The sequence below is a fragment of the Rhinolophus sinicus genome, linkage group LG05, assembly GCF_036562045.2.
Source record: "Rhinolophus sinicus isolate RSC01 linkage group LG05, ASM3656204v1, whole genome shotgun sequence".
In the NCBI taxonomy this organism is placed as follows: domain Eukaryota; kingdom Metazoa; phylum Chordata; class Mammalia; order Chiroptera; family Rhinolophidae; genus Rhinolophus; species Rhinolophus sinicus.
In genome coordinates this window covers 153,932,243-153,945,034 of record NC_133755.1, presented here as the reverse complement: position 1 = coordinate 153,945,034, position 12,792 = coordinate 153,932,243, and the positions used below count along the sequence as shown (strand labels likewise).

General features: G+C 33.3%; 1 protein-coding gene across 6 annotated transcripts in view; it reads right to left on the bottom strand.

The window, feature by feature from the left end:
* LAMA2 (laminin subunit alpha 2) overlaps nt 1-12,792 on the bottom strand; it is a 535,718-nt gene that overhangs the window by 141,872 nt on the left and 381,054 nt on the right. For all 6 annotated transcript variants that reach the window (XM_074333565.1, XM_074333563.1, XM_074333566.1 and 3 more), the window contains one exon: nt 2,266-2,390. In XM_074333565.1, the coding sequence (XP_074189666.1) occupies nt 2,266-2,390 (125 nt within the window). The remainder of the gene's footprint in view (nt 1-2,265; nt 2,391-12,792) is intronic.

The following is a 12,792-nucleotide window of genomic DNA, read 5'->3' as shown; positions in this document are numbered from 1 at the left end:
CTGCAGCAGCTCTCTGTTGGCTTCCCTATTTCAGTTAATGGTACCACCATTTTGGGAGTCAACCTGGCTAAAAACCTCTGGCTTCAATTCCTGCCTGCCTGGCCCTCACCTGTCCTATCTAATTAGTTATCAATTCTTTAGAACTGCATTCGACAATTTTCACGCATCCAATCCCTTCTCTCCATGCTTGTTATTAAGCTGGTGCAAAAGCAATTGCGGTTTTTGCAATTATTTATAACCTTTTAAACCGCAATTACTTTTGCACCAACCTAATACTATTATCTACTTTCAGGTTCTCATTATCTTTTGCCTAAGCTAGTGAAGTAGTTTTTTAATCAGTCTCTTCACTTTTCTTCTTTGCCTGTTTTAATTCCTTATATTCAACTCTATCATAATAGTCTTCCCAAAGTTTGGCTCTCATCATATTAACTTTCTTTTTTTAAATAAAAACTTGTAGTGTTTCTTCATTACATAGAAACTTAAACAGCTATTTCTTAGACTGGTATTCAAGGATGTCTACAATATAGCCTCCATTTTTCCATTCATTTTCATATGCAATTATAAAATTGTATTTGAACTCCATTATCCAAATTCTGTTACTTACTAGTTATTCAACATGCCTTGTATTTTCTGTTCTCCAAGTTTCTGCTCATATAATTTCCTGCTATCACCACCAGTAAAAATCCTTCAATCCACTGGTTAGGACATGTTATAAATACTACTACTTATTTTAATATGTTTTTGAAGACTCCAAAATCAAGTGTCATATTTTGTACCTTTGAATTCTCTTTACATTTAAGTTGATTTCTCTTAAGACACGTTTTGTGAGCCTTGCTAAGAGATGTTATGCTTTTCATTTTTATCTTCTATAGTTTTTGTTACAGTTCACTCGATAGAAAACTATCAATTAATTATTGAAACTTTCTAATACAAATGGTTCACATTTTAACAAACAATGAAATAAATTACACTCTTTTGTTTAAATCTGGTCATCCATGGGAGATTAGGGAAAGAAAATGAAAATAATATTATTTTCCATCTACCACTTGGTACTTGGATGGAATAATAGGATAATGCATATCACCCTCATCAATATCTAACTTACCTAAAATTGACATTTGACTCCCTGTAAAAGATTTGTGATTCTGTTTAAGAAGAAAAGGGGAGCTTGCAGAAGAAAGAGAGACAATTTACATGAAATGTTTTCAGAATGTATACAAAGCTAAAGATGAAAACTATATATATATGGTGATGGGAGGAGAAATGACTCTGGGTGGTGAACACACTATGCAATATATAGACAATCTATTACAGAATTGTACACTTGAACCTATATAATTTTACTAACCAATGTCACCCCAATAAATTTAATACAAATTAAGAAGAAAAACAAACAACTGGGTCAGCACCCATGGAATGATCTCTTCATCTGAGTTGCTGTGGGGGTCTTATATACTCAAGATACAGTGTCCAGGATTCTAATTCTGCACAAAGTGTCCTACCTTCTTTTCAACAGCAAAATCTTAGAGAAAAACTGCCCTTCCATATAGAGACTGAAGTCTATTAATCATTAGCAGAAAGTGTAGATAGCCTTAGCAAAAAGGTACGTGAAAACATCTAGGGGCTTTCATCAATATATACTCGTAAATCAATGTAGAATGTTCCAAAAGCACTGAAATGAACTATTTCAGCTTTTGTTTCCCCTCATGGCTGTTTCCATGGTACCAAGCCCAGACTATCTTCACAGAAAGGGGGCTGTGATTCTGGAAGATACTTATTTTAGGGCATAACAATAAGTCACCCTGCTTTACCTTAATAATTTTTCAATTATTTTCTTATTAATTCTTTACGAATTGTGAATTAAATTCACAGAATGAATAGAAACAGCAATACAAGTGATATACTGTGCACCCAAACAATCCTTTATAGCTGAATTTATGGCATAACTATATGCAAACACTAGACTTTTAGAAAAATAAATAAAATTCTGTACATTTGTACATGTATCATTTATTTCATAAACATATCTTATGTTAACATTTATATTTTAATTAACACATCTTATTTACTTGGGACAGGTTTTAAAGGAAAAATGAACCAGAGAATATTGTGTGCTCACTTTTGTCATGTTTTTATATTGTTAAAAAATCTCTACCTTAAATTGAAATGTTTGTCTACATGGAAAATACAGCCAAATCTGAAAGCCCTTCTGCTACACAGATGGTGTTGCTGATTGGAAAACATGGTAATATTTGTCAGTCTTACTTGTTGCTGGAAGAAATCAGGGGGCAAGCACATTGCTGACAGTCATTTGGCAATCCCTTGACAATTCCATAGTACCCGAGAGCACATCGTTCACAGTAGTCACCAGCAGTGTTATGCTGACAATTCTGTAAAGAGAGAGAGGTTTGTTTTTAATGTAATTGGATTTTATTTATAATGGAATTTATCATCCAGCTCCGTACCTTTGAGTGTGCATGGTCACAAGAGCATGCATACGCACACATACACACACACACAAACACACACATCCGTGACAGAGAACTCAGTTCTTGATATACATACGTTAAAGAAGCTCTTTCATTTGAGAAACTAACACTGGGCTGTTGTAGCTATACTGACAGTAAGAGTCTCTCTTATTTTTCCTGTGTCAATCTTTGTATAAAATTGTTTCTCACTCTAATCTCCGGAATAAACTTCACAGATCTCGAAAATTTATTATATCATCTGGCCATTTATGTTTCTTCTTTACAACGTGCTAAGAAAGTACTGAAAATCCTGGGACCATGGTGCATGCCCATCAGTGGGATTTCTGAAACCAAACCAAGGTGGAAAGCACACATTTCTTAAGAGGCGATGGCAGAAAGAAAAAAAAAAAGAAAAAAGGTCAATCTAGTTACCACATTAAGAATGTTATCCATCTAATTCTTGCCAAATGTTAATGGTTCTTATAGATACAGAGGACCCAATCTGAAACCAGGAATCTCAGGTCAATATTTTTTCATGCTTGCATAATAAGAGGCTCTGGGTAATATGCTTTAAGACATTTACATAAGGGAATTAGAATAGTTTCAGAATAGTGTGTAAACAGTTTTGAAATTAAAATTCTCATAAAGTAGAAATGTGTTTAACATATAGCTATCATTTATACAATAAGGATTTTGGAAGAGCTACATGTCAGGCACTGAGACAGGCATAGAAAGAAATCAACGAGGGAAAAAGATAAAATAATATCCTATTCTATTCAAATTTGTTTCAACTTTGGGAGAATTAAAAAAAAATGGTGAAAATGAAACGTGGTAGCAAGGATGCAATATTGACTGTTGTTTAGTGGAAATGTGACACTTTGGAAGCTGAGAAAAAGGAGAAAATAGAAGGAATCTGGAGTTGGATTTTAGTTTGATTTTATAAGACAGGATTCAGAGCGGTCATAGGGTGACTAATAAACAATATCAAAAGAAAAGTTGGGAAGCAAAAAAAGTCAGTAACAGAATAGATGCATAGATTAGTAAACTGGTCTCCTGATCAATTCTGCTGCAGACACAGAAACAACTGTAGGCTCCATACAGGAAGTTGGACCACATCCTACATGTGGAGCTCTTTGCTTCATTCAATCAATCAAGAAGCACATATTTATTTTTCACGTGTCTTCTAATGCCCCCACAATATTTGCTATGGTATGCATGGTCCTTCATGATAAACAGTAACTGAAGCAACTTTTTCTACAGACATTGCAATGGAATTTATTTTTTATTTATTTATTTTTTAGAACTTCTATTGAATCTTTTCGAGGGTTTATGCCATTTCCTGGGATGAAACCATGACATTACCAAAATGAATTTTGGACTATTTTTTTATTACATTTTTTGGGTGATAAATTTGAAAATATATTGTGTCACAGATTTACTTTATAACTTAATGTAAAATGGATCCAGTTTTTCAATATGACAGGATTACATCTCAAATACTCCCAATTCTCCAACTCACTCTCGGCAGATGACAGCCCCTATTTTCAGAGGAGAGAAAGCACATTTGGGTGCTCCCTCAGCTTCCTGCCAAAAGACTCACCATCTTGCTTGCATTATTTTCCATCCCTTTAACATTTATTTCTGTTCATAGGAAGTTTTTTTATTCTCCTTTGTCTAAAGCTACTCTCTTCCTAAATTCTGGTTTCTTTGCCCTCTTACCTCCCCATTTTCTCTAGCACCTGAATTTTCTACTTCTTTGCTGGATCGTTCCCACTGACATTTAAAGTTGGTCAAGCCTTTCCTATCTTAAAATATCTCTGGGGTCTCAAGTCCCTTGATAACTTCCATTATATCTTTGATGAAGTTTTTAAAAACATTATTTACATTCCTGCTGTCTACTTTCTCATCTCTCATTCACCCTTTAAACAGGTTTCTGATGTCACCACTGAAACGTAATTCCGGGCTCATGCGTCAAGTCTTTGTTGCTAAATCAAAATTTACTGACAATAATCAGTCCTCCGGATATATGAATTTTCAACAGCAGCCGATATTTTTGGCCACTCTTTCCTTGAAAGTTTCTCTTCCTATGGTTTCATTACTGGTACAGTCTATTGAGTTTTCTCTTATTTCTATGGTCTCTCTTTCTTATTCTCCTTCATGGACTCTTTCTTCCTTTTCCATTTAGTAAGATTGGTGTCCTTGATTTTAACATTGGCGCTCACCACGTTTTTCCCCCTATATATTCTACCTTGGTGATTTCATCCATTACTATAATTTCAGCTATCATCTTCGTGTCCAAAAATATAAATTTTATGTATTCCACCTGGATATCTCTAATGATTTCCAGACTCACATTTCCAATTGCTTCTTGGATAGCTCTTATTGCAGAACACAAAAGCACCTTGAATTTGAAATGTCAAATATTATGCTCCTCTCTTTAGAACCTGTAGGTACTGCTGTATTCCCCATTTTATTTGGGGTCACTGTCACCTGCTCAATTACTCAAGCCAGCAATCTAAAGGCCTCTTTCATCCCAGATACATATTTGATCACATAATCCATGATTTTGTTACTTGATTTCTTTACTTCCTTGTTACTATTTTTAATTTGGTCACCCATCATCTACCTAGTTTATTAGAACAGCCTCTTAGCTAAAATATCCTCCTTCCAAATTTTCTCATCCAGTTATTTCCCCACACTGCAATCAGAGTGATCTTCCTAAAAAACAGATCAAACCACCATTCTCTTGCTTGAAAGCTTGTACTAGTTCCCCATTGCTCTCAAAGTGAATAGCAAACTCTCTAGCATGGCAAGAAAGAACTTTATATTCTGTCCCCTGCTCATCCTTCCAGCCTTAGCTCTAGCAACTGCAACCTTTACACACTATGCTAAAGCCATATGGTACCATTTGAAATTCTCAAACTATGCAACGCTCTCTTTTACCTGTAGGACTTTTCACATGCAAATCCTCGATCTGAAATGATTTTTCCCCCTCTTACCTGGCTAGCAATGACTAATTTCAGCTCTTATTGTAAATGTTACTTTCTCTGATAAATATTCCTTGATGCCCTATGTCTGGGCTAAATGATCCTTCTAGTTCAACACAGTGACTGAAATATGGTAGACATCCAACGACCATTTTGAATGAATGCACTTTCCAGGAGGTATAGATGAAACTGGTCAGGGTTCTTAAAATGAAAAAGGCCATGTTTCAAGTCTAATGACTTGAAGAGAAAGGTGGTTAGCAGGGCAAGATGATTTTTCATATTTTGATATTGATTTAAGTACCACAATCCTCTCTTATTCAGCCATCCAAAGGAACCACCATATTTTAGCAATAAAATAGTCATTCCATATTTAACAGTAGCATAGGGAGAAATAATGGTTCTAAGATATAATAATTATCTATGAATTCCAGCCTCAAATCATTCAACAAGGTGTCAAATAATGAGTAAGTGTTAACTGGGGAGTGTTTTAAGAACATATTTTATAGTTACAGAAATGAACATGTAACAAAAACTACAGGGGATCTTGAACAATAATTATTAGCATTTTGCTTTTGCAACAAAAATCATTGCATAATTAATTATTTTATGTAACTTAATTAACATTAATAACTGAATCAAAACACTCAAAGATAATGTTAATCATTACTAGAAATATAGAGATTTAAAAATATGGTTTCCTTCTCTCAGACCTACAACTCTATAATTTCTTCACAGAGCAAAGAGATATTTTAACCTTCTCTGGACAGTCAATCTTTCAAGGGGTTGTTGACATACCAAACTTGGTTAACTGAATCAAATGTTCTGTTATATCCACAAACACAACACATAAATCATGATGCTATTTTTGAAACTTTTTGACATAGACCTTTCATATGACTTTCCTATCTGCTTCAAAATAGTGGACATAATATTTCTCATATTTCTCTTGTATAGAAATTAATCTTTAGAAAAATTTCTATAGTTTAGACGCCTAATGAGAAGTTTATATTCTCAAGAGTGCTATGTGCTAGTATCTTTCCAATAATAGATTAGAATATATGATATGTGCATTTTTTTGCACATGGGAAAACTGGAAGTGTATATTGCTTCTACTGAATCAAATGAATATAACATTAATAATATTGTATCTTAGATATAATGAGAGAAGTTACTTAACTTGCTTTAGTTAAAGGGATACCTTCATACTTTCCTTGGCATATTATTAAGTGCACGAATTCTTAAAAGGCAGTCCTTTTCATCTCTTATGACAATAAGCTATGGAGTTTTTCCTATGCTGAATGAAAATCAGTTTCACTCTAATTATCCGTCAGTGATCCAAGTTCTGCCTTCTGAGGCTATGCAGATTCAGTCTAATTCCCATTTCCCAGGAAAGGTCCTCAAATATCTAAAGAATACGATTACCTCCTACATCATTTTTCAAGCTAAATATTGTTTTTAAAAGCTAAACATTTAACAATACTGTTTAATCAGGATTTCTCATAAAGCTCTATTCTTAATAAATGAAGATAACTTATTAAAAAAAAAAAATCTCTTCTCCAGGAAGTTAAAGACAGGAATTACACAGGAATTACAAAAAAAAGCAACTTTGTGGCACAACATAAGCCTTCGATGGGGGTTGGACAGAATATGGATTTGGAATCTACATTCATTGAGTCTTAGGTATCCTTCATTACTCAGTGTCTTTCAAATGACTTTTAAAATAAAAACTTACTTTGGTAAATAAATAAATAAATAAATAAATAAATAAATAAATAAATAAATGAATAAGAGATTATAAGTCTCTACCCATGATTTGCAAATATATTTAATGTACTTCCTTCCCTGATTTGGATCTTGTACTGATAAATCTGCAGTCAGGTAAGAATTTCTAGTTCACCGGGATTGCTATTATGTGTCATTTCCTTTGTTCTTTCCCTAAAACACTACACTATAAGCTCCTGAGGATAAGGCCTGTGCATTCCTCATCTGTATGGTCCCAGCATCTATCACAGTGCGTGAATATTGGAAATACTTATTAGCAAATGCCTCAAGAATGAATACACACGTGAACCTCTGTTTAAAACATTTTATATTAATTTTGTTTTGTTAATCGTAGCACATAGTTCCACCCTTCAAGCTGTTTTTGATTCTTGACAACCTTCCAACACATTAGGTACCACTTCCAGTTTTATACCATCTGAATATTTGAGAGATCTCATCCAAATCACTGATAAAGATTTTTGAACATGACAGGGTAAATCACAAATCCTACACCTCATAATTGGGGCATCTCTAGAGTTTATTTTAGGTCACATCGTTCAGTAATGTCTACATCCATTAAACCTGTTAACTGATTACCATCTGGCCATATTTTCAAACTTTTTGCGATGATATCATGAAACATTCTGTCAATGCCTATTTAAACGCATCAGTTTGAATCACAGGTCTCACCTTTACTGGCTTATCACTTGAACAAATTATTTAATTACTTTCAGCATCATTGCATCAGTTGTAAAAGAAGGAATAATCCTGCTTATCTCATAAACTTATTGCAAGAATAACTGAGAAAAATCTATAGTGGTCAGCATTGGCCCTGGAACATACGTAGATTTGGACACATGGTAGCTGTCACTATTTTTGCTGAGTTTGAGACACGATGTATCAAACTTTCTGATGAATTTGTATTAGAATGGGATTCAGGAAACTAAGGTCTCAGATATATATACATATATATATATATATATGTATATATATATATATATATATATATATATATATATATATATATGTTAACCCTAGCAATTAGTTTGATATAGTTTATTTTGAGTGAACATATTTTGATTCCTAATGAGCACTGTTTATTTTTTCTACACCTAAAAGATGCTGATTAAGTAAGTAATCCTTAAATTTCACTGCAGACCAAATCAATCTGTTTCTCATGTTTTACTTTCTGTTATAAAACCTGGAAAAACATTTTACTCTTTCCATCCTGTGACATATTTCACATTTTCATAGTTTTCAAATATTTTTCATACATGGCTTTTAATCACATTAGCATACTCTATTAGTACTCTAGGATATTATTCACCTGAGCCTTTAAAATCAAACTTATTTAATTAGCTAAGAATGTGTTCATTCTTTCTCACTTTCTCACTCTATAGGTAGCATTTTGTAATCGATTTGAAACCTGATTCTAAACATTTTAGCCAAGACTCTGTAGGTTACTTAAATTTTCTTAGTGTTAATTTTCAGCATTGTAATAAAATGCTAATAAAATGCTATTTTGGTAAGGTTGTTAGAAAGATTAAATAAGATAAGGTGTATAGAACACCTTAAATACAGTATATTCTAGTTATGAGTCTATTTACTGAAGATAGAGCTAATTGCTTTACCACAGATACTCATGGTTTCTCAGACAACAAATCACATCAATAATGGAGATTTATATTTTTCTTTTCATTTTAAAATCAGAGTTGTGCTAGAGTAAAAATATGTTTTTGCAAACTATTTGGTCTTGAGAAAATTATTTCAGCTAGTTAAGACTTCAACACGCCCATGTAAAATATAGGAGAAATAATACTGACCATGGGAATGTAGCGATGATTAAATGAGATTATATGTGTGTAGATAGATAGATATAAATATGCGTGTCATATATAAATTCTGAAAATCTATCTATCTAATCTCAGAGTGTCCACCTACTCTCGCCCTCGTGGCTTAGGGTTCAATATCATGTGGGTTTTACTCTTCTATTTTGAAAACAAACAGACTTTTCCTTAAAGGGCCACAGTCACTGAACTATTATAGCAACATGCCTACGCCTAGGATTTATTAATGCCTAGTATGAAGCAACAGCCCTCTTGTAACTGTCATGAATTATGACGAGAATAGTTACAAAGTGATGTGGTTTTATTTAGCAGCTGAAATACTTAGCCTGTAAAGTTTTCCTGTAGTTTTGTTTCATCTCTACCCCATATTTTTAAAGAAAGGTATAAAGAAAAAGAGATAAGTGAGAAGATCTAGCATAGTGCTAGAGATAACAATAGTTTTTACAGGTTTTGATTAATTATCATCTGATTGGTTCTTAGACCATAAATGGTGGATAACACATATGGTAATAACCATTTTTATCATCATCATCATCATCATCATTGCTATCACTTCTACGGAGCTTACTTACCATGTGCTAAGTATGTCATTGAATCCTTATGAAAACTGTAGGAGTAGATACTATTATTTTCATTTAATAAATGAGAAAACTAAGACCCCAATGAGGTTATTATATAAACTGAGTAGGCTCTCACAACCCACAAGGGATGAAGCGAGGTTCTGAATCAAGGCATCTGACTCCAGAGTCATGTTTATCACCACTATACCAAAGTAGAGGGCACTGTACTGTGTAATGGATAGGATAGTAAACTGGGATCCATACTACACATAGAAAAGAAATCAGTATGCTTCAGTTTCCTCAGTTCAGAGGAATAATAGCTATTTTCTATTTGCCTCATGGGGCTGTTTCAAAGATGAACAAAGTTGCTTCAATTCAAAAGTTGTAAGTTGCCTAAAGGAACATATAATAATTCAGAGAACAACAATTTATACTAGCTATGCATGTTTGATGCACATATGTATTTATTTTTCACTTCATCTAGGGGTATCTCAGAAAATAGACCTGTCTTTATGATTGCTAAGGCACAAAAATAGCTATAATAGCCAATTGGTCCAAAGAGGACAGTATAAAGACAACTTTTATCCTAAAAAAAATTAAACTATATCCTTTATGAATGCTCCTAAATTAATCATCAGAAGCAAACATAATTCTCTTAAAAATACCAGTAAAGACTGCATAAGAAAACTAAATGCATTTAATTCTCACTTCAGAATGTATAAATTAACCCCCTCCCCTGAAATTATCTATTTAATTTTATAAGCCAACAGACTGTTGAAAGAATACTACACTGAAACTAAGTAGTAATTATTTCAGGAATCCAAGGATGGTTAAAATTAGTCAGTTATTCATCTAATCAATGTTTACATGCATCATTCCATTTCAGGGAAGAAGTACATATGATCATATCTTAAATGCATCTTCATCTCCACTCCACTCCTCACAAATAGGTACAGTGGTACCTCGGTTTTAGAATGTAATCTGTTCCGGAAGACGTTTCGAGTTCTGAAATGTTTGAAAACAGCCAACAGCTAGGCCTCAAGATCTTGTACTCAGCAGAAGCTGCGTGACAAGTTCGACTTCCGAGGTTTGTTCGAAAATTGAAGCATTTACTTCTGGGTTTATGGCGTTCGCAAACCGAAATGTTCGCCAATTGAGATGTTCGAAAACCGAGGTACTACTGTATGTGATAAATTTAACATCCTACTTGATTGAAAAAAAGATATCTTTAAGAAGCCAGGAATGAAAAAAAAAGTTTTCTTAACATGATAAAAAATATTTGTCTTAAACTAACCACCAGCATCATATTTTGTGGTGATAAATTTGAGGCATTCATGTTAAAATCAGGAGTAAGACAGGAAGTGACTACCCTTCTATTTAACATTTTCCAGAAGACTTAATCAATGTAAAAATATGAAGCTATTATATTTGAGATAGTTTCTGGCAGGAAAAAACAGTCATAATTATTTGCAAATAATATTGTTATAACTATAAAAAATTAAGGAGTCAACTGAGAAACTCTAGAACTAAAAAAATAATTGGATATCAAATACATGTAAATAAACTATTCTGTTAATGTTTACCAGTAATGAGCAGTTAGTAAACATAGAAACAACAACAAAGGTAATGCTCACCATTGAAATAAAATGTAAGATACATAGAAACAAGTTTAATATAAGAAATACATAACCTATATAAATAATATTAAAATCGCTTACTGTGAAACATAAAATGTTTGAGTAGAGGAGTATCATATCCCTGGTTTGAGGGACAATAAGGGGATAATGTAAAGATAGCAATTTTTTACACATAGGTTTAATGTAATTCCAATAAAAATTCAAGTAATTTTTCTTTTCTTTTTATTTTTTTTTTGGTGAAAAGATTGAAAGAGTGAATCAAAATGCCATCTGGAAGAATATCTAAATATATCCCCTTAAGAAAATTAGAAAAAGTAGAGTAATAAAGGGCCTTGCTTTACCAAACAGTATACCCGTATAAAGTGAAGGTAATCACAACACTAATAAGAAGCAAAAGGTAAGCAGAATAGAATAGATGATCCTTTAAACACATATTAATATGGATAAAACAAATTTGCATATATTCAAATATCATGATGTTCAAGGAAAAAAGGAATATTAATAAATGTTTCTTTAAAGTGATATATATTTGAAGAAAGATTATCTCCCCACAACACAATCAATTCTAGAAACACTGAAGAGTCGGATCTAAAATTTAATCATAGATATAATGGTAAATACTATAGAATGTCAGTCTAAGGATTGAAAGTCATATGCTTAGATGAGATTACCATGAGAAGCACATTGTCCAAGGATTGATCTTGGGAATACTAGCATGTAGATTTTGGGTAAGAAACAGCAAAGAAGAATGAGAAGGACCAGCCATCTAATTAGAACATCCCAAAAATATTGTGTTTAGGGAAGCAAACTGAACAAAAAGTTTGAACAAGAATGGCTGATTGAGAGTAGAAATGCTGCTGATAGATCAAGTACGATGAAGACCAACAGCTGAACACTCATCATTGGTTTCAGGACAGTGGTAGAGGTAAAAGCCTGATTTTAGTAGTTCAAGAGAGAATGGTAGGAGAGAAATCTTAGACAGAATATAAACAACTCTTTACTGTATGGAGAAAGGAGTGGTAGAAATCAAGAGGTAAAGTGGGAGTCAAGAGAGATTTTTTGTTTTTTGTCTTTTTTGTTTGTTTGTTTATCATTTTAAGATAGGGAAGGAAACAAAAAGCGCTGATGCAGAAGGGAAGAATAGGTATGGGCAGAGTGATGTGCTTGAGTGGGAGAGAGGGCTGAGATCTAGGAGCCTAAGTGGCAGATTTTATTTTTCCAAAAGTAAGAACAGTTCATCCAAAGTAATGGAAGAAACAGAGTAAAAGGGCATACATAGATGCAGAAAGGTGGGTGCATGTGGTACTGGGATCTCTTGTTAGTTCTCTTCTAATTGCTTCCTCTTTCTTAATGCAATAGAAAGCAAGGCCATTGACTGAGATTAAGAATGGAAAGGGGTTGGGGGAGGCTTTTGGGCTTGAAGAAGGAGGGGAAGGTATAAAATAATAATTTAGGAATGTGGGAGAGGAAATGGATTAGAGAAAAGTAGCATGATTGCAGACCAGCAAAAAGGATTTGAAGTCAGTGATAAT